Here is a 20,282-nt window from a genome sequence, read left to right as displayed (position 1 = left end):
CAAACACCACACAAAGAATAACATCAAGCAAATAACGGCGTGTGCTCAGTACGAGAAAAGACAACTATTTATTTAGCACAGCGAGTTCAGTCATTTAAGCCTTCTGCTTCCACAAATTTGGTTTCAATCTCGCTTCGATTCTGAGAGAGGTGAATTTGCTCTTCTCAGCCTAGTTCTCGCTGGACATTTATTATTATCGGTTGGTTTGTTGTTTCAGCCTAGTTCTCGCTGGACATTTATTATTATCGGTTTGTTGTTGTTTGTTTTTGTTTTTTTCCTCAAAATGAAGCCACCGCACAGCCTGGCACGTTAAGGCAGAACAGGAGGTGTTTGCTAAAAGGATTTGCAAGTCAGGACTGAAGTGCATTTGCCCCGGCTGCGAGCTCAGGAGCAGGGATGGCATCTAGGCTTGATCTACCTGACTCCCATCGACACTAGACCCACACTTGGAAAAGCGCTACAGCACAGTCCGGTATAGTCTAAAAAGTGCCTTATTTTAAAGCGAGTAGCCCACACGACTATCCAGGGAGGGGAACAGTAATTTTTGAGCTTCTAGCACAACGGGCACATCGTACATTCAGCAGTTCACTAGCCATACATTCTTTGCACTGAGAAGAAACCGGGACCGAAAAAGGAATTGAGGTGCTGCATGGCATGATGCGGATGGCACGAAAAAAGACACCACGGACACTTTGTGTGAATGCAGGGGAACACGTGAAGGGTCGTCTCCGGGTTGATTTGTTCTCCCCCCCACCTCCAGACTGCAGTAATATAAACATATACGTATGTATACATACATATGCAGAATATTCTTCAAGGTGAGGTGGTGTATACACACATACACACACACACAGAGGTGTTTTCTAAGCCAAACTGCCAAAGAGGTGGGTTCCAGGTGGTGAATCTGGACAGCAGACAGCAACGCAAGCAGCAAGTCCCTTGTGAAGAGGACATGCCATGGTCACTGTCCAGGAAGGGTTCGCAGGTGGTTACACCCTGCCATGAGGAGCTGCAGTCCCATCACCAGCTCCGTGGTGTGTTTCTGGATGGAATTGCATCTGAGGTCTCTGAGGGCAGGGGGGGGTCAGGGGCAGACACAAATGGTTAAGGCCCACGTTGGCTGAGAACTGTTTTTCCTCTCTTCTGCTCCCAAAGGTTAAGTCAAGGAAATAAAAACACTTCAGAAAGTAAAATAGGAGATTTGAATGAAGCAGGTGTTTCTTTTTCCTCCTCCTGTATCTATCTACTCTGGTCGGGACAGAATAGATAGATGCTACATCTATAATGTCACGCTGCTAAAAAAACATATCACCATATGCTGGGGCTGAGAGGGATGGAACAGAGGGGATGGGCAGAAGCATCTCCTGAAGACAGACCTCCCTCTGGAGAACAGCAGTCGCTCTCTGAAAATCACCACCCTACTCCGGCAAAACATGAATCAGAGCAGGAGCAGCCGATTTCCCTTCCTCATGGGAATGTAAGCAAATTTTCCCTACAGCCAAGAGCTTTGTGCTCCAGAGAACTGAAGGAAGGAGAGGCCAGAACCCCACATCCAAACCCCAGTAGTTTGGATACGTTGCTCTGTACCCAGCAGGCACACACCTCCCAGTCATGGAAATCGGGTTCCTGGCTCGTGCATCCAAATTCCCCGTGTGGGGAAGCAGAATGCATGGCTCAGGGGGCAAGCAGGAGGAGGGGGGAGCTGGTATGCAGTGGGGTCTCTCCCCAGTATGCCAAGAGGATGTGCCCATCAGGGCCTGGGGGCTCAGCAGCACCCCCAGACCCTCAGCAGAGCTCAGCACCCTCCCCGTGTCCTCTGCACAGCCCCACTGCAGCCACTGCGAGGGAGCTGTGCTGGAACTGCTGCTGACCTATATTCTCTTCACATCTTTGCTTTCCAAATGCCTCTTATACACCCTTTTCTATTGCTTTCCCTCCCCAGAAATAACCTCTGAACACCTACAGAAGAGGATAAGAGGAAATCAGGTCCTTAGACAAAAGCGGCATTTCAGAAACACCTCCTTATGGACCCTCCTGCTTCAAATCAAAAATATTCTCCAGGCTGTGACATGCTGCTACTAGGAGACACATCCACAATCCACACAAATTGCTCTTCAAACCCCCAGGATTTCACCTGGGGCTGCAGCGCTCGTTCCAAGAAACCACTGGGACTCCACCATGCCCACCCCCTGTCTCTGCACGGCTAAAGGGCGAGGTAGACATTGAGCTTCAGCTTCATCAGAAAACACTATCTGACATCCCCAGGGGCCGGGTACCCTGGGGTGTGTTTTAGGAGCCTGGGGGAAAAGAGGATGACAACTCTCACCACAGGAATGGCCAGGGCTGCGTAAAAACAACCTTTTGTTTGGGGAAGCCACGTGCATTCAGCAGACCCAATCTGGAGGTAAATAAGACAGACGTGAGCCAAGAGGAGAATTGCCAGATCAGGTTATACACCCCTAATGTCCCATCCAGCAATCTCACCCAGCAGATACCATCTTTCTCTGGCCCTCTACCCGCTGAATTCATACATCCAGGCCCAGCTAAAGACGTGTGACTGAGGCTCTTTAACTGAACTCACTCCACACCGTCACAGCCTCTTGCTATTCATCACTCCAAAACCCTGCCCGTGGGGCTGCAACCGCTGCCACCCAGCTCCAGAGACTCTGCGGTTCTGACCTTGCCTAATTGCTGATCTAATTTAAAAACAAAATGTAAGGGTTGGGTTTTTCGGGGTTTTTTTTACATGACCCTTTTTTGCAGTAGCGCAGCAGCCACGAGCAGTCTCACGGAAACTTTTAGAGTAAGATCTGCCCACTTCTTGGTGTTAGGGGAAGGGCACTCTCTCTTGTCACCTGCCTTCCTTCTCCCCTTCACAAGGTCTGCCTTTAGAGCCAAGAGTCTCACCAATGAAACTACGCTGTTCCCGAGGACTGGGAATTTATTTCCATTTCCAAAGCTTGGAGGAGTCACAAATCCCTGCTATTGTCATAGGAGGGAGGTACGAAATCCCCCCAGGGACACACTTCCAGTGTCCTTGAACAGGGTTTCCCCAGTATAAAGCAGATCAGAGAATGGTTTAGGTTGGAAGGGACCTCATGGAGGATCCCATCAAATCAGAGAATGGTTTAGGTTGGAAGGGACCCATCAAGGATCCCATCAAGAAGGATCATCCAGTTCCAACCCCCCTGCCCTGGGCAGGGACACCTCCCACCAGACCAGGTTGCTCCAAGCCCCATCCAGCCTGGCCTTGAGCCCCTCCAGGTCAGTCTTATTCCCATGGAATCCCAGGTCCTCTCTGCCCCTAAACCCAGCTCATGCCTCCACTTTTTCTACCTTCTCCTGCACCGAGACACCATAGCCTTCAAAGGGAAACAAAAAAAAAAAAGCAGGTGAAAGGTCTGATCCAAATCCCAAAGAAATGAACAGAAAGAGTCCAGCTGCCCGCGAGGGTGTTTGGGCTGAGACCTCAGCGTTCCGCAGAGCCCAGCCTAACTTTAGGAAATACTAGATCCAAAACAAAGTCTCTCTCTCCCCAGATGCTGCCCGGACAACCTTGGTGAGCCACAGGGTCCTGGAGACTGCCTGCCACCACACGAGAAACCAAGGAGATGGCAGCTGCTCTCTGCCTGAAGTCAGCGTGGGACTTGGCCAGGTACCCCCACGGGCTGCTGGCCACGCTGTCGGTCGCAATTGGTCCCCTCTGCTCTCACCCCCCTGGCAGCTCGGCCGGAGAAATGACTTGGTGTGATGTCCCAAGTCACACATTCCGCTCTACCAGGCTGCAGTCTCAGCCTCCAGCTGCCTGTTTTCTCTGGGGCGCTTTTGAGTTGGGTTTTTAGAGGTCGGTGGATGAGCAGCAGGGACATGAGACACCTATTAAAGATGACACTTTGCTCTTTGGGTCAAGGAGCCACCTTTTGCATGCGTTTGCCCAGCGGTTCCCCTGCCCCAGGGGGGCCCAACACATGGCGACAGGCAAACTGGGTCTTGACACTAAGCTCCATCTCCCCTTACATCTGCTTTACCACAACCCAACCAAAAAACAAACCAAACAGAAACCTGAAACACAAAGCAGGGACTCTGGATGGGACGTAGAACACTTTGGACTCCAAAACAAGGGACTGCAGGAGAGGTGAGGGGGTGTCTCCCAGGGAGGACGGCAGGGGGAGGGGAGGGGACACCGCCATTTACACCGATCAGGAGAAGCTGTAATCTATACACAGTGGTATAAGCCAAGATATATTACATGAAAGAACACACTGAGTGCATGGAGTTACCCACACCGGGTCAAACTGGCACAGTCGTCTTCAACAAGACTCTTGGAGTTGCAGTTGGTGTGTTGTTGTTGACCTATCTAGCTCTCTCTCTCTCTATATATAATAGATATGTATAGAATTTCTCGGCATGCATTTGTCTCAAAAGGAGCTGTACAGCTGGGTTGGGTTTCTCATCCCCACCCCGGCTCCGTCTTCATTTTTTCCGGGCTAGGAACGCCACTCCCACAATCACAGCCAGCGCGGCCACCGCCACTCCTCCCACGATGATCAAGGGCTTCATGTTGTCGAAGATGCTGCCTGGAGACTCCTCGGAGCTGTTTCCCTTGTGGTCAGAGTCAGGGGACTGGCCGGTGGCCTCTTGCGTCTCGGTGGCGGCGGGGCTGGGTTTCAGGTTGCTGTGGTTGTTCACGACGGCAGCGGCGTCGCCGCCCGCCTTCTTGGTGGCAGCGGCAGGAGCGGGCTGCTCTTTGGGGACCTCCTTCTTGTCTGCATTCGTGGCAGGCCCAGGGTTGGGCTTTTCTGGCTTTCCAGAGCTGGGGGCCTTGGCGTCGGGTTTGTTTCCGCTTCGGACGTTGCCTTTGGAATCCATCCCTACGAGTGCCGTGGGCAGCGACTGGATACGGGGCAATCCCGGTTCTCCTCCTTCACCCAGCTGCTGGAGAAAGCAGAGGAGCCACTGGAGAGGGACAGCTCAAGCCCTTGGAGTGGTGGTGGTGGGATGATTCTCACGCTGGCCGTGTCCTATCTGGGCATGATACAGCACCTGGAAGAGGAAGCAGAGCAGCGAGAGGTGAGTGAAAGGACAGAGCTAGACCATACTGTTCCACCTGGAGGCAATGGAGGAGGACAGAAGACAATTGGAAGACTGTTGGCTGTTTCTTTAGCAACTGTGAGAGGTACTGAAAGCATCTACTAGAGTTCCTGCACTTGGGAGAACATCAGACAGCTCAGACTAGCACCAATGGCTGCCACAACTGGGCTCCATCTGTAATCAAGACAAGTCCTTCCTGGCCATGGATATAACATCATTTGTCAGTAACAACATACACTTCTGTCCAACCAAATAAATGATTTTTCACTTGCTTACCACGGCTGCCATCCCCCTGCGTGAAGAGAAAACATTTTGTTGCACAGGAAGCAAATCAATGGCTTCTCCCTGCTTGTAACTCACCCTCTGCCCCTTCTCTTCTGCAGTGTTATCCCAAGTTAAGTTTAGGAAGTGGTTAATATGTGATTTTGTATGATACTCTCCACATCCAGATGGGTACTGCAGAGAGGAAACAGGATTAGCTCCTCGGTTTTAGGTGCCAGAGCCCCAAGGATTAGTGCTGGGAGCATTTCTGGTGAGCTGTGGCACAGAAAGGCGAGCGCCAGATCCTCAGCCGGTGCAAACCAGTGCATTGACACCAGCACAACCACCTGAATTTACTGGAAAGCTGGGTCTCACGGTGATGGAGACATCTCCCACCGCCTCCTCCTTGCAGTGGTGAGCTGGGCTTGCCCACGGAGCCGAGCAGGGTGGCAGCTGTTACTGCAGGTAATTAGCCAGAGCCATTTTCCCCAGGGAACCGATGGAAGCAGCGAACGGCACGGCTGCATCCAGAGAATTCAGCAAACGGACAAAGCGGGCTTCAAAGGATGATAAAACAAACACCACAGACATCTCCCCAGGTATTGCTGGGCAGGGTGAGCCAGGAGATGGAGGTCAGAATCACAGAATCTTCTAGGTTGGAAGGGACCTTAAAGATCATCTTGTCCAACCGTCAACCTCACTGACAAAAATAGACACCCCCACAACAAACAAGGAGCATCATCACTAAACCATCCCTCCCAGCACTACATCAACCCGGCTTTTGAACACCTCCAGGGATGGGGCCTCAACCACCTCCCTGGGCAGCCCATTCCAAGGGCTGAGAACCCTTTCAGTGAAAAAATTTTTCCTAATATCCAGCCTGAATTAATCCCTATCTAGGTGGAAACGCTGGCCTGGGGGAAAGCTACTCACAGAAATACCAGGTTTGGGTCCAGAGCAAAGCTGGGAAACACTTTACAGCTTGGTATAAGATGGAAACCCCCACCTCCTGCTCTTCCATGTGAGCTGTTGTTTGATGGCCACCACCACCTTCCCCAGTGACACTTAACTGGAGCTGACTGAGGGAAGGCAGCACCGAAATGATGGAAGTCCATAGCTCTCATGCTGCACCAGGCAGGGTGACCACGATGCCAGCACACCATAATGCCAACCTTTCAGCCAGGCTTTTTGGCATAGCCCAGGAGAGTAGCCTCAGCTCTTCCCGTAGCACGGAGATGGGACAGACACTTCCAGAAGGCTTTCCACAGACCTACCTGCCACCCCTCCCTTAGAGAGGATGCATTTAGCTATTGCCGAGATGAAGCCTGAAGTCTCCAAAAGGCATTAGGTGATCCAAGCTGGCCAGTTTTGAAATAAAACATTGAAAGACAAGAAGCAGATAACCTGTCCCTGGGATTTCATATCCAGCGTTAGGCAGGGTAGCTGCTCCTCTGCCTTTAGATTTTCAATTCAGTTCTAACTCTGAGCTCTTCCCATGGAAAGGAAAAGAAGAAACCAGATCTTCACTCGTTTAAAAACCAGCAATCAGATTTCTCTAGCAGCCCTACATGGGCCAGATCTGCTCTGGGTGTTAAAAAAAGCACAGTCTCTTTGACTGCAGTTGAGCAATATCTACATTTCTGAGTTTGTGATAGTAAATAATTTTGGAAACCCCAAACCACCACCGCTCTCCCCTCAAGCTTCACTGAAGGTGTATCATACACTGGGGTATCTCATACCACACAAACACAATCCCAGAAGCTTGAGACCTTCTCTGTAGCTTGTGACGTGGTAGATAAACATGTGGGACCTGGCCAAGAGCAAGAATATTTCCCTCTCCATGCTCGTTTTGCCTCACTTTTTCCTTCCTACTGCCTCCAAAGAGCATTCAAACTGCTCTGCCCAGTAGAAATCCTGTGCAGATCTGGGGCTGAGGCTGTGCACGGTCCCTCACAGGACTCTGCTCCTCTGGTTTGGGAGCAATTTATCCTCGTTTTACACCTCCACACAGTAAGTGGAGCCCAAGATTGAAGCAGGCTTAGAGGTTAAAGCAGGGAGAATCGGATTCAGCATGTCATAAATATTAAATTACCTGCTTAGTCGCTCTGATATCAATTAGCCAGGCTACTCACACGCTCTCTAGTATTTGTGTAGTTATACTATAGGAACTGAGCATTAAGTTCTTGCTGCTTTCCATAGGAAAACTTCTATGGAGCCTATGGAGATGGTAGGGTCAATCACAGAAGGGGCAAACTCACCTCTGCTAAGAAATGGGGGCTCTGCACGGCTCAAGTACCTCAATTTCTCTGTATCCTCTCTCATTTGCACCTTTTGTGGACCAGAGCTGGTTTCCAGACTCCTGGAAGCAGGAAAGCTGGTTTCTCTCAGAGCCTCCGCTGTGCCCTGCACTGCTCCCCACAGCTCATTAAAGAACTTCTTGGTTTCTAAGCCAGTTTCCACTAAAAACAAAGCAAGCCCTTCATGAAGGTTAGAGAAGGTTTTAAGAGATGTAGAAACGGAACTCAGCCAAAAAAAATAAAAAAATCAATATCAGTAGTTCTTAAGTGTCTGCGTGAAAGGGCTTTCTGTCGGTGGTTTTCCATCACTGGAATTAGCCACAGCATTGCCAGCATCTCCCCAGACCCTTTGGCTTGGTTGAGCTGATGCTGTCAAACACTGCATTTGAGAAGATCCAGCGCCCCTCCTGCCCCCCACGAGACCCTCCAGTCCCCTTCCAGCCCCCCCAACCCTTTTTCTCCTCCTCTTCCCTCATTCCATCACACAAAGTTTTCCCTCTAATGAGCTGTTTCTCCACCTTTGCTTTCTTCTTTATAGCTCTCACATCTATTTATTCCTCCCTCCCTTCTCCTCCTTGGTTGCTGTCTCTGCTGTCTACCCATTCCTCCCCCTTCCAGCTCCCTCTCTGCCTCCCACACAGACAGCACCGCTTGGGAATAAGGTTTTGAGAGAAAAGAGGCTTCATTCCTTCCCTTTCCCCCCCGCCACGCTATTTCTTTGGTTAACAATCTGTACCCTTTTCAGGCTGGTTTTGGCTCGCCAGCAGCTGACCACTTCTTTTTTTCCCCAGGCTGGGAAGAGGGAGCAGAGATCACGAAACCAGCGATCAAGGAGAAAAGGGAAAAGCCAAGCTCTCCAAATGCCTGCTGTTGTGGGAAGTGGCACGCAGACCCCGCAGCCCTCCTGGGATGCTGCAGCTCTCAAGGTCAGCACAGACTCCCTGGTGCAACAAACCAACCCCAGCCAAAGCAACAGGAGGAGGTGAGGAACAGCTTCTCCTGGCTCCCCTGAAGGGCACCTTTTCTGCCTCACACCCCCCACCCTCAGCAAATTAGCAAATGCGTCTATTCATCTGTCTCCTGCGTGCGCAGATGAAAGCTGCATCAATCCTGTGCTGAGCAGAGCAGATGAGTCACTGCCAGCTTCACCGTAACACATCGCCAATAGAAGATCTCCTTCCCTCTGCAGACACCAGCCCTGAGCCCTCTCATCCACCCCTCACTGCTCCAAGTTGGAAGGTGGCCTGGTTTTGACTAATTTCTCTTCCAACGCCTGGAAAAAATGCACTTTTAGAAGACTCTAGTGTCTGAATTGGTGAAAATATTTACTTTACAGCAGCTCTGGGGTGTGGGATTCAAGGTCTTGGTGTTTTGGAGCTCACCAGGTGCAGGCACAAGGAGGAACAAGAACCAGTCACTTGACCCAAGCTACCAACAGGGTTATTTCATACCATGAATGGCACATACAACATAAATTAGGAAGTTTGCTGAGGACTTCTCTCTCTCTCCCTTGGTGGCTGCCACCCTGAGAAGTCCTTGCCCCGGTGCCAGAGCCCTGAGCCCTTCCCTTCCTCCCAAAGCTGCAGCACTCAGAGTCCCACATGGGCTGTTCCTCCTGGGAGGGACCAGCTTCCTGGGATGGAAGGGGCTGGGGATAGTCCTGGTGTATTTTATATCAATATCGGGATCAATATTGGGTCTTTAGTATTATTAATGTTAATTATTTAGTCTTATCCTATTAAATCTATTTATATTTCAACCCTCATCCTTCCTTGTATTAAATCTATTTATATTTCAACCCTCATCTTTCCTTGCTTTTCCTTAATTCCCCCTCCTGGGTGGGGAGGGCTCATCAGGTGAGAAAATAATTGTCCAAACAACACTAAATTGTTGTGGGTTCTCTCAAACCATAACAGAAGGAAAAGCTGACAACTTTGAGACGCTGCGGTGGGAGCTGCACCCCACAGACACCCATAGGGTCACAGCAGTGATGGGCAGGGGGGTCATACTTAGGGTTTCCCCCCCCCGCTGCACCCCACAGACACCCATAGGGTCACAGCAGTGATGGGCAGGGGGATCCCGTACTCAGGGTTTCCCCCCCCTATCAGGTGAGAAAATAATTGTCCAAACGACACTAAAATGTTGTCGTTTTCTCAAACCATAATAGAAGGAAAAGCTGACAACTTTGGGACACTGTGGTGGGAGCTGCACCCCGCAGACACCCATAGGGTCACAGCAGTGATGGGCAGGGGGATCCCGTACTCAGGGTTTCCCCCCCCTCCATGAAAAGCCAACCTTTTCCATTGGGTCCTTAACTGCCACAGCGTCAGTGGGAAAGAATCCAACTGCCACAGGGAGTTATGGAGTTGAATTTATCCTTTCCATTGGGTCCTCAACTGCCCCAGAGTCAGTGGGAAAGAATCCAACCACCACAGGGAGTTATGGAGTTAAATTTATAGTTGCAAAAGTGTAAATTCCACAAACTCCAAGTGTTTTCCAGTTGAAAACAGCTTCAGAAACAGTTACTGACCACGTCTGACCTGCAGCAATGCCGTGCAGGAAGAGCCTGAGATGACAAAAAGGACCTTATGTAGCCTCAAATCTTTTCCCTTAATCCCTGCTTAACCTCCCCTTCACCATTTTGTCATCCCATCTGTCTGAAAAGGCATGAAGTTTTACCTCTTTGGGGCAAAAAGGAGAGTTGTAAGTACCAAAAACCCCATTCTCTTAAGTAGTTGTTCCCTTTGGGGACAAATAATTAAACGGATCCCTATTTCTAGGCAAACATTAATGCTTCTTCCACCTCATCTTCACCTTCCAGCCTCCACCCCCAAATCCCTGCAGCTCGGCCACGCAAAGACCATGCCACAACTCCCCATGGCCTGAGCCAGGGGTGGTAGGAGCCTGCTTCACTCCCAGGGGTTGGGGACAGAGGTGCAAGGAGACAAAGTGGGCAACCAGGCCTGCTCCCAATTCCCTGGGAGATGACATCCCTGGAAGTCAGCAGTGCTGGAGAAGATGGCTTGTGCCTCCCAGGACCAGGTCCCTCCTTCCTGAAGCTAAGGGAGGACTTTGAGCATGACAACACAACACCCACCTCAGTCCTCATCATATGCTCCAACCAATTGTCACCACCACCGTGAAACGTTTCCAGTGTCATGGAGGAAGATCATACACTGAATGCCAATTAATTTGCCAATCTGGTGGATGAGAAGATCGACATGAGCCGATAACATGTGCTGGCAGCCCAGAAAGCCCCCACATCCTGGGCTGCATCTCCAGCAGGGCCAGGGGGGGATTCTGCCCCTCTGCCCAACGCTGGGGAGACACGACACCACCCCCCCCAGTGCTGTCTCCAGCTCTGGGGCCACCAATATCAGAAGGACATGGAGTTGTTGGAGCAGGGCTGGAGGAGGCCACGGAGATGCTGGGAGGACAGGCTAAGAGAGTTGGGGGGGTTCAGCCTGGAGAAGAGAAGGCTCCAGGGAGACCTTCCAGCCCCTTCCAGTCCCTCAAGGGGCTCCAGGAAAGCTGGGGAGGGACTCTGGATGAGGGAGGGGAGCCCTAGGAGGAGGGGGAAGGGTTTGACCCTGAAAGAGGGGAGATGGAGCTGAGCTGTGGGGAAGAACTTGTTTGGTGTGAGGGTGGTGAGAGCCTGGCCCAGGTTGCCCAGAGAAGCTGTGGCTGCCCCATCCCTGGAGGGGTTCAAGGGCAGGGTGGAGGGGGCTTGGAGCAACCTGGGGTGGTGGGAGGTGTCCCTGCCCAGGGGAGGGGGTGGCATTGGGGGGGCTTTAAGATCCCTTCCCACCCAAACCGTTCTGTGATTCAATTATTCTAATTTCAGGTCCTTTCAGCAGGTTCTGTGAGTCTCAGCTGACTCACTTGCATTCGGTCATTTAAGACCAAACTGGCTTCCTCAGGGACAGAAAAGGGCCCTCTTCTCTGACAGCTTCCCTTTGGCAAGTGCAATTTGCACCTGCCAGAACCAGCTCACAGCACTGAATTCCCATCACAGAGCGGGGCACCGGCACCAGCTGGTGGGTGAAGAGCAGGTAATTTCAGACTGGAGTCTGCAGATTTTGTTCCCCTGGCAGCCTGTGCCCATAAACAGGAAAATTAGAATTTGGCCACTTCAAAGAGGCACCTGAAAATACACAACTTCCTGAAAAGGGTAAAAAAAAAAACCAAAAAAAACCCCACAACAAGAAGAAAAAGCAGTGTTCTGACTACAAAAGGTAAGGCAGCTATGGGCTGAAGGGACTGGGACCAGTGGGTGTTACTGGGGGGATCAAATGCTGCCGCCACAGGCTTCCTACGTGACCTTTGCATGTCACAAACTCTCTCCTTCAGCGCCTTGTGAAAATTGAATCGGGGGGCTGGACCCACCAATGCAAGACCCTCCAATGGAGGACAGCATGGTCCTATGGAGCATTACCATCACCAGAGAGGTGTGGACTGAAGTGGTCAGAGGAAATTCAGCTGGGACACACAGCTAAGGTCAGCTCATGATGTGCTGAGGAACATCTCAAGTAGAAGGTGGCTTGTTCTGACAGATTAAGGCTTCTCCAAAGAGATCCAAGGTTACCAGCCACAGGGCAATGCCGGTCCATTGCCCTGGAGAACCATGGACGTAGGGTTTGGGGTGTCCCTCCCAAAATCCTGAGACTCAAGACCATTCTCACCTCCCTTCCTTCTCACAAAGATTGGCAAAATCTCCCCATGCACCAAAGAGGCTTGGAAGAGAGTTAAGGAAAGGAGGGACTGAGCATGGGCTGAAACGAGCAGGCTGCAGGAAGGAGGTGCAAGTCTTGGCTACCTCCACTGAACATCATGTAACAAACCATCCAAACCCATCTGAAAAAAAAAAATCAGGATTTGTCCCTCCACGGCTGCTAGCTAAAGGCAGAGCTGGAATCACACTTCTGAGTTATTTTAGGGTAGGAATGAGAACCAACTTGCTGACTCCCAGCCAGGCTAGCCCTACTTTTCCCTCCGTGGGATTCATCTTAAACTCCCTGGCTCAAACGAAGTACCTCTGCTCTCCTTTGAGGACATCTGTCCACCAGAGAGTTGGTGTCAGTCGCCAGGTCATCCCACCACTTCTGGAAACCCAAGGAGAATCATCAGGAATGTCTTTTCATTTATGTAGCTCTACTTCATTTTAGTATCTCTCCACCCAAGCTGTTGAGTATCTTGTGTCTCTGCCTTCCTTGCGCGTGGCCACAGAAGCCCAGTTCCACCAACTGAGATCTGCTCTTCCCTTTCTCCCATCACTCCTGCAGCCCCACTCCAGGCTGAGCTCCCCCAGTGCCTGGCCAGGCTCAGACCCACCAATTTAGACTCAACATCCCCACATCTCTTCTGGATATACCTCAGAGGTGAGGAGATACCTTGCCTGAGACACCCTAGGGTCCCCTTCACCTCTTCCACCAAGACAGATCAACCTCAACCTGTGACCAAGCCAGATGGGGAAGGGAATGAACAGAGACTGATCTGGGGGTGGCACAGCTCATTCAGCAGCTGTGCCCAGTGGGCAACGCGGTGGCCTCATTCTCCACCTTACTCATTAACTCATGGACACAACAAATAGACCTTTGCTCTCCATAAGGGAGCCCCAGGCTGCACCACCAGAGGTGGCTGAGATGTTTCTCTGGCCTGGAGGAGGGAGATCCTCCCCCCACGCTCTGCCCATCCCATGGGTGACAGCCAACAGCATCCTTAGGGCTGCTCAGGTTCTCCATGCTGGATCCACAAGTCCACAGAGTAACTAGTTTCACTAGTGAAAAGATCAACGACAGGCAAGGCCTAATTATTTCCCCTCCCGCTGAAGTGGGGAGCTGCTGGTGGCTCCAAGGGGGTCACACTTGGGCTCTCCATTCATAGAATCATTGAATGATTGGGATGGGGAGCTGCTGGTGGCTCCAAGGGGGTCATACTTGGGCTCTCCATTCATAGAATCATTAAATGGTTTGGGTTGGAAGGAACCTTAAGGATCATCAAGTTCCAGCCCCCCTACCATTGGCAGGGATTATCAAGTTCCAACCCCCCTGCCATGGGCAGGGATGACCAGGCCAGGTTGCTCAAAGCCCTGTCCAACATGGTTTTGAACCTCTCCACCTTCTTGTGTGAGCCCTCAGTAACACAGCTTGAAGCACCAGACCTTTGGGAATTGTCCTCAGGGATCTGTGTCCCTTGTGTCCAGGGTACAGGAGGGTGACCCCTCAGGGCTGGAAGGGTTTGGGTTCATCCCCTGCCCCATCCCAGCCACCTCCTGCAACAGAGAACCACGTTTTGTTCCCCAGTGGGGACAAAAATAGAGCTTCTCCCCCTTTCTGAGGGCGAATAAACACCATAACGGCAGCGAGATGCCAGGCAAGCACCTCAGACAAGTGACAGCACATTGTGACTAAGCCTTTTCCCCCCTCCATCTCCAAGCAGCTCTCCGAAGAGGGATGAGGTAATGCAGTGCCTCTCGCCATCACCATCAATATTAAAACAGCTTTTACATAAGGAGCTTGTTTGTTCGCCCGCCGCCGGCAGCTCCCTGGGGGAGGGTTTTTTTAGCTCCCTTACAGTTTATTTTGCCTCCCCCCCACCCTGGCTCCTGACGTAACACACAGTGAAACATGACAAAACACCACGCAAGCACGGCCACACCGGGAGCCCCTCGTCATCAAAGCTTTTCACCAGCCTGGGGGCCCTGAGACCAGGCTTTCCACCAGCCTGGGGGCCCCAGGACCCAGCCGTGCAGGGGGACGGCCACCTCCCGAAGCCAAGCCCCAGGGACAGCCCCAGCAGCCACTGCTGACCCACTTTGCTTCACCCATGAGATATTTATGAACCCTTTTCCCCAGCCTGTCGTTTGCTGCTCCCCACCTTCCCCCCCAGATTAAACAGAATCACAGAATCTTCTAGGTTGGAAGGGACCTTAAAGATCATCTTGTCCAACCGTCAACCCAACTGACAAAAATAGACCCCCACACAACAAACAAGGAGCATCATCACTAAACCAGACCTCCCAGCACTACATCAACCCGGCTTTTGAACACCTCCAGGGATGGGGCCTCAACCACCTCCCTGGGCAGCCCATTCCAATGGCTGAGAACCCTTTCAGTGAAAAAAATTTTCCTAATATCCAGCCTGAACCTCCCCTGGCGCAACAAACATCCCCCCCCCACCTCAAATGAGCCCTTGGAATCCTGACATGGAGAGCATCAGATGCTCGAAAGTATTTTAACCGGTGGCAGCAGGAGCAGCTTCAAATCGCTGCCACTGGAGGAGGGGGGGGGGATTCACCAGCAAATCCTCCCCTCCCTGGCTGCGGCAGCCCTGCGGCTGCACCGAGACCCGACGCGCTCATCACATGTCCCACCAGTGCTGGCAATGACCAAAATCACCACTGTCACAGCCCCCAGAGCGTGGCCAAGATTGCAGGACCCTACCCCTCGCTCCCTGAGCCACCAAAACCTGTCACCCCTCTCCTAGTCTGGGTGACAACAGTGCTCAGGGGTTGGGTTGTACCTGGCACGGGGTGGGAGCAGGACCCCGAAGCCCAGCAAAACTGGGTTTTGCTTTAAATCTACACAGGGAAGGGCTGCAGGACACAGATCTCGGGCACCCCAGTGGGCCACCAGCTGCATGGAGTTGGGGCAAAGTCCTGGCTTGCAACACAGGTGACAGTGTCCCCTCCAGAGGCTGCCCTGTCACGCTCCCCACACGGGTGACACAGCACTTCGGAGCCCCAGGGCCAGCCCCGAGACACCCCCCCACCAGCACCACCCCAGAAAAAGGAAAAAATGGCCTTTTTCTACACCCTGACCTCTGCGGGAGGTGACATCTGAGCCCAGTGTCACATCTTGTCCTGACCCCAAAGACCTCACTGGGATGGACGCATCCAACATTTTATTCTCCAAGAGATGGAGGTGACACTGCAGAGACGCCATCCTCCTGCCAGGGGATTTACTTTTAATTTTATTTTTTTTTTTAGTATTTTTAAGCCCAAAACGCAGCTCTAACCCGCACAGTTCAGGCCCTCTGCCTGTGCACAGCCATGTAGGTAGCAACAAAACACACCCCACATTTTGGTTCTGCTCTCTTCTCTCACCCTACGTGAAAATAAAGCACTAAGAACCATGAGGAATGGTCAAACCATCCAACTCTGCCCTCAAACCTGCAGCATGGAGGGAAGGGGGGCTCACTGGTGCTTCACCCTGCCCCTCAGCAGACCCACAGCGAGCCCTTCTTCCATGTTTCCTGCTGCACCATCTGAAAAAAAAAGCTCCTTCCAGGGCACAAACCCAGCCCTGTCTCCGCGGCAGCACAGCCCCAAAAGCACTTTGGGCTCAGCTCAGCTTCCTGCCCACAACTCCATTAAAAACATACAGGCTGCTGCCAAAAAACACCCCAACCAAGCCCACTCCTTCCCTCCTCCACCAGTGGCCATCACACAGGGTCCCAAAGGGGTGACTCGTCACCCGAACTGGGCACTGCTCCCACTGATGTCCATAGGGGTGGGCACTGAGCTACACCCAGCATGGACCTGACATCTCCTACGGTGGAGCCCCTCTGCTGGGAGGGGGGGCTGAGAGATTGGGGGGGTTCAGCCTGGAGAAGAGAAGGCTCCGGGGAGACCAGGAGATCAGGGGCTCCAGGAAAGCTGGGGAGGGACTCTGGATGAGGGAGGGGAGCCCTAGGAGGAGGGGGAAGGGTTTGACCCTGAAAGAGGGGAGATGGAGCTGAGCTGTGGGGAAGAACTTGTTTGGTGTGAGGGTGGTGAGAGCCTGGCCCAGGTTGCCCAGAGAAGCTGTGGCTGCCCCATCCCTGGAGGGGTTCAAGGGCAGGTTGGATGGGGCTTGGAGCAACCTGGTCTGGTGGGAGGTGTCCCTGCCCAGGGCCGGGGGTTGGAATGGGATGCTCTTTAAGGTCCCTTTCAACCTAAACCATTCCAGAGCCCCTCACTTTGCTGTGCTCTGTCCAAGCTTTAACCTGGGGTTTGAGCTCCTTTCAGAGTCAAATACTGTTTTTCCACTTTACAGTTCCATTTTTTATAGTGGAGCAATATTGGAGCTTTTATCCTTCAAAAATTGTGAGGTGCTAGAGCTTAAACCTCTCCCTGACCAGACTGAGCATCACTCACCCCCAAGACAGAAATTTTAGGGAGGGAAGGAAAGGGCTTTCAGCCAGGATGACTTCTTGCCACAGCAGCTATTTGGCAGGACGCTGGATCGAAGCGCCCGAGTAGTTTCAGTGATTCAGGAGCCGCAGCAGCAGATGCGCAGCGAAGAACATGGACCTCAACAGAGCCTTAATCCACACACATGATGCTCAGACAGGGACACACCTGGGTGCATCCTGCATCCCAGACCTCTGTGCCACCCCTGCATCCCACCCCGGGCACCTCCTCACACCTCGCCTTTTGCAACACTTAGCATTTGCAAACACACTAATTATTATTTTTTTTTCCTTTATAATGTTTTTCTAGCTCTCCCAGACCCAGCAATTCAACACCAGCAGCTCTGTGACATGGAGAACAAGTTGCTGCACCCAAAGGTGGCACATCCCTTCCTGAGGACAGGCTGGTACCTCCTGTAAGACCAGGAGGGAGGCCACCGGAGCCCACAAGCCCCAGCAGAAGCTGGCCCAGCCACCTCCTGTTGCAGCCCTGCTATTGTAAAGGTAATTATCACCATTCCAATCACAGCTTCATAGACTGGCATCAGGGACACCCCCTCCTTCATCACCCAGAGGTCTGCACCACTTTGGGCTCTGATCAGCTGTTCTCCCAAGGAATGAGTCCTGAGGTTACTGCCACCCCTAAAATGCTCAGGTTCTTCCCCCCAGTATAGACAAGCAATTCCCATCACATCCATCCCAACACCAGGGCTGGGACCATGGGCCCACGACTCAGTTCTCCACTCAGCATCGGGTCTGCCATGCCACCTCAGGAATAACGTTGTGGCAGGGTCATCCCTCCTTTTACCTCTTGGAGAAGGGTGAGCAACTCCTTCCTTCCCACCAAAGCCCCGCTCTTTCCACTGCCAGCACTTGGGAAACCGCCTTTAGCCAAGAGGGTATCTGTGTCCAATTTGGGGTGCTGCTCCCCAAGCCTCCAGGAGCGGGTCCCCAGAGGGAGAAGGCTGATTTCCTTCCTCACAGATCACCCCAGTGCGTCAGGCTCCCCAAAGCCCTGCAGTGCTGCCTGCTATTTCTTGTGATGTGCAGCGTACCAAGGCGAGGGGGGAACAATTTCCCCTCTAAATGATGCTTTTAAGGCCCCTTCCCCACAGTCGGTGGGTCCTGTGTCTCTCAGGGGCAACACCCACAAGCAGAAATGAGGGAGGGTTGTCTCTGACACGGTAAAGCAGCCTTGGCCACTGCAGTAAGAAGCAGCAGCAGATTTAACAGCTCTCTTCAGCTTATGGCCACCCTGAACCCATCCCTTCTGACCCACGTGAGATTGCACCAGGTTTTGTGGCATCACCCCCAGCTTTCACAGCTCAGCTGTGGCCAGGAAAAAAAAAAAACAAAAAACACAAACACAAAATTAGTGAGGCAATTCTGGATGTGCAGAGCCAGGTCCTGAATCTGACAGCCCCCAAATCTGCAGGCGTCAGCCTGAGAACTGTTGCTTTGCAGCTGAAACGCAAGAAGCCACTGCAGGTGGATGAGGGGCCAATTCAGCAGGAGGCAGTGACCTTCCGGGGAGGCTCCTGGCACATTCCAGGGTAAAATCCCATCCCTTACCTCGTGCGGCAAAACCACAGCCCTGCAGGAAGCTGGGAAGGACCTGGGGAAGGATGGCCAGAGCTCCTCCAGCACAGAAATGCTTACCCAAAGAGCTCCAGCCCCCCCTTCTGCCCTGTCTGCCTGTCCCCAGGTCTGACCAAGGATGGGGACAGCGTGCCAGGATGCTCACCAGCCCCCCATCCTGGCAGCCCGCCAGCAGAGGGGATGGATGCAGAGGGATGAATATCTGCATTTAGAGAAATTTCAGATTTTCTTCCCCCCCCTCTTCCTGCCACGATACCGCAGGGTTAGAGGCTGGTGCTGAGCACTGAGGCTGAGAAAGGAAAGATGGAAAACACTGAAGGTCAAACCTGTGAAGGTCAGACTCTTGGAGGTCAGTCCCGAGATGGAGCGGGGAGCTCAATCCGGCATAGTCCATCCTCCTTCTCCTGACAGCATCCTGCCCAAGCCCCACCCAGGGAAACGGGCTGCCATGGGGAGAGCTTCCTCCTCTTGCCCCAGTGCCAAAGTTTTGCCAGGCTGACCCCCCCATCCAAGCATAAAAATCCTCTTTCTTCCCACCCCAACCCCCTCAGAAGGTACCAGATGGCCAGGGAGAACTGAGCAGGAGCAGGGACCAAATCAACAGGTCTCTGCAAACATAGTGGGCACGGACACAGACTGATCTACGGGGACATCAGATGGAAAAGCCCACGAACATCCACCCTGTGCATTTCACCCCTGGAATAACACACCTCAGAAGAGGAGCCCTGCTCTGGTGTCCTCCTCCCTCCCACCCCTTTGGTGTCACCTTCTCCCCACAGCTTAAGAACTCCATCTCTCTCTGTTTTGGTCTTTTTGGGGGGCAGATTTCCATTTGTGAGCTCCTTTCTGGGCTTATATCAAAGGGCACCCCCTCTTTGATCTCAAAGCACCCTCCCAGCCCAACAGAACAGCCCCCAGCTCCTTCCTTGGGGAAGGTGAAGACCAACAGCCAGGGCTGCCTCCTCCTGGGGGAATTACAGCAATTAGAGACATTAAACCCGACAGGGCAGAGCGAAAGGCAAATAAATACCCTCCCCCCATGCAGACGGGAGAGGAAATGCAGCTGGAAACTGGCTCAGAAACCTTTTGGGGAGGGGTCTGGGCTCTCCTGGAAGGTTTTGGCCGGGGATGCTGCTACCCCTCCTCCCTCCCAACAGCCCCGCTTCCGGCACATGGCCGGCTCCGCTTCTCCTGCTCCGAGCCATCCTCCGCTTCTGCGGCATCAAATCCCCGTTCCTCCAGCCCAGGGCCACTGCCTCCCCCTCACGGAAGCCCACTGACTGCCAGCAGTGGCCACCCAGGCTGGGATGGGGCGAGCCCAGCTCATCCCAATAGAAGGCGGCGATGGCAGGTAGGTGCGGGTTCCTCCACGCAGGAACGCCTTCTCTGGCTGCCTGACCTTCAAGGAGCAGAAGACGGGAGCTGGGGTGGGAAGGGAGCTGCTCTGACCGGCCAGCCTCACCTTTTTTGGGTTAAAAAAAATAATCCCTGTTGCCCATTAGGAGGGAGAAGGGGGCAGGCAGCTGGCACGGCAGCCCCCAGCCTCCCACCCCAGCAGCAGCGAGGCGGCCAACACTCACCTTGAGCAGGTAGATCTGCATCTCCCTTTCGCTGTGTCACCCCAAGAGCTGCCCGTCCCTCTGCCCGGAGCTGGGGGGACACCCCCCCTGGCAGCTCTGCCCCCCTCCCCCCCCAACCCCGTGGGTGCCATCGTGGGGGGAGGCAGCCCTTACCTCCCGTCCTGCGGCCGCTGCTGGAGTCACACCTCGGGAAGGGGCTCTTGCGCAGAGAGGAGGGAGGGAGGCAGAAAGGAAAGGGGTGGGGGGAACTTGGGAGTTTCCCACAATGCACCTCTGCAGACCG

The 20,282-nt window shown here is 52.9% G+C and overlaps 2 protein-coding genes across 5 annotated transcripts in view; one reads left to right on the top strand and one right to left on the bottom strand.

The window, feature by feature from the left end:
• Window positions 1-222: 222 nt before the first annotated feature.
• On the bottom strand, window positions 223-20,255 carry CEND1 (cell cycle exit and neuronal differentiation 1). 4 transcript variants are annotated; one of them, XR_001411829.1, is made up of 3 exons: window positions 20,153-20,255; window positions 3,145-5,043; window positions 223-3,095 (listed from the first exon to the last, which is right to left on the bottom strand). XR_001411829.1 is itself a non-coding variant. In XM_014940675.1 (2 exons), the coding sequence occupies exon 2, from the start codon at window positions 4,867-4,869 to the stop codon at window positions 4,474-4,476; it is 396 nt and encodes a 131-aa protein (XP_014796161.1). In that variant the 5' UTR covers window positions 4,870-5,043; window positions 20,153-20,255; the 3' UTR covers window positions 3,113-4,473. The 4 variants fall into 4 exon arrangements, 1 of the variants encoding a protein (XP_014796161.1); XR_001411830.1 differs by lacking the exon at window positions 20,153-20,255 and adding an exon at window positions 20,000-20,120; XR_001411831.1 differs by lacking the exon at window positions 20,153-20,255 and adding an exon at window positions 18,746-18,803.
• The window catches only part of LOC106887227 (NACHT, LRR and PYD domains-containing protein 3-like), a 13,140-nt gene continuing 12,443 nt past the window's right edge, over window positions 19,586-20,282 (top strand). Inside the window, exon 1 of the mRNA XM_014940670.1 lies at window positions 19,586-19,770. The gene's annotated coding sequence lies outside the window, so the exon portion shown is untranslated. The remainder of the gene's footprint in view (window positions 19,771-20,282) is intronic.

Source organism: Calidris pugnax, unplaced genomic scaffold, assembly GCF_001431845.1.
Source record: "Calidris pugnax isolate Ruff unplaced genomic scaffold, ASM143184v1 scaffold98, whole genome shotgun sequence".
In the NCBI taxonomy this organism is placed as follows: domain Eukaryota; kingdom Metazoa; phylum Chordata; class Aves; order Charadriiformes; family Scolopacidae; genus Calidris; species Calidris pugnax.
The sequence above is the reverse complement of the archived record's forward strand: the minus strand, read 5'-3'. Positions and strand labels throughout refer to the sequence as shown.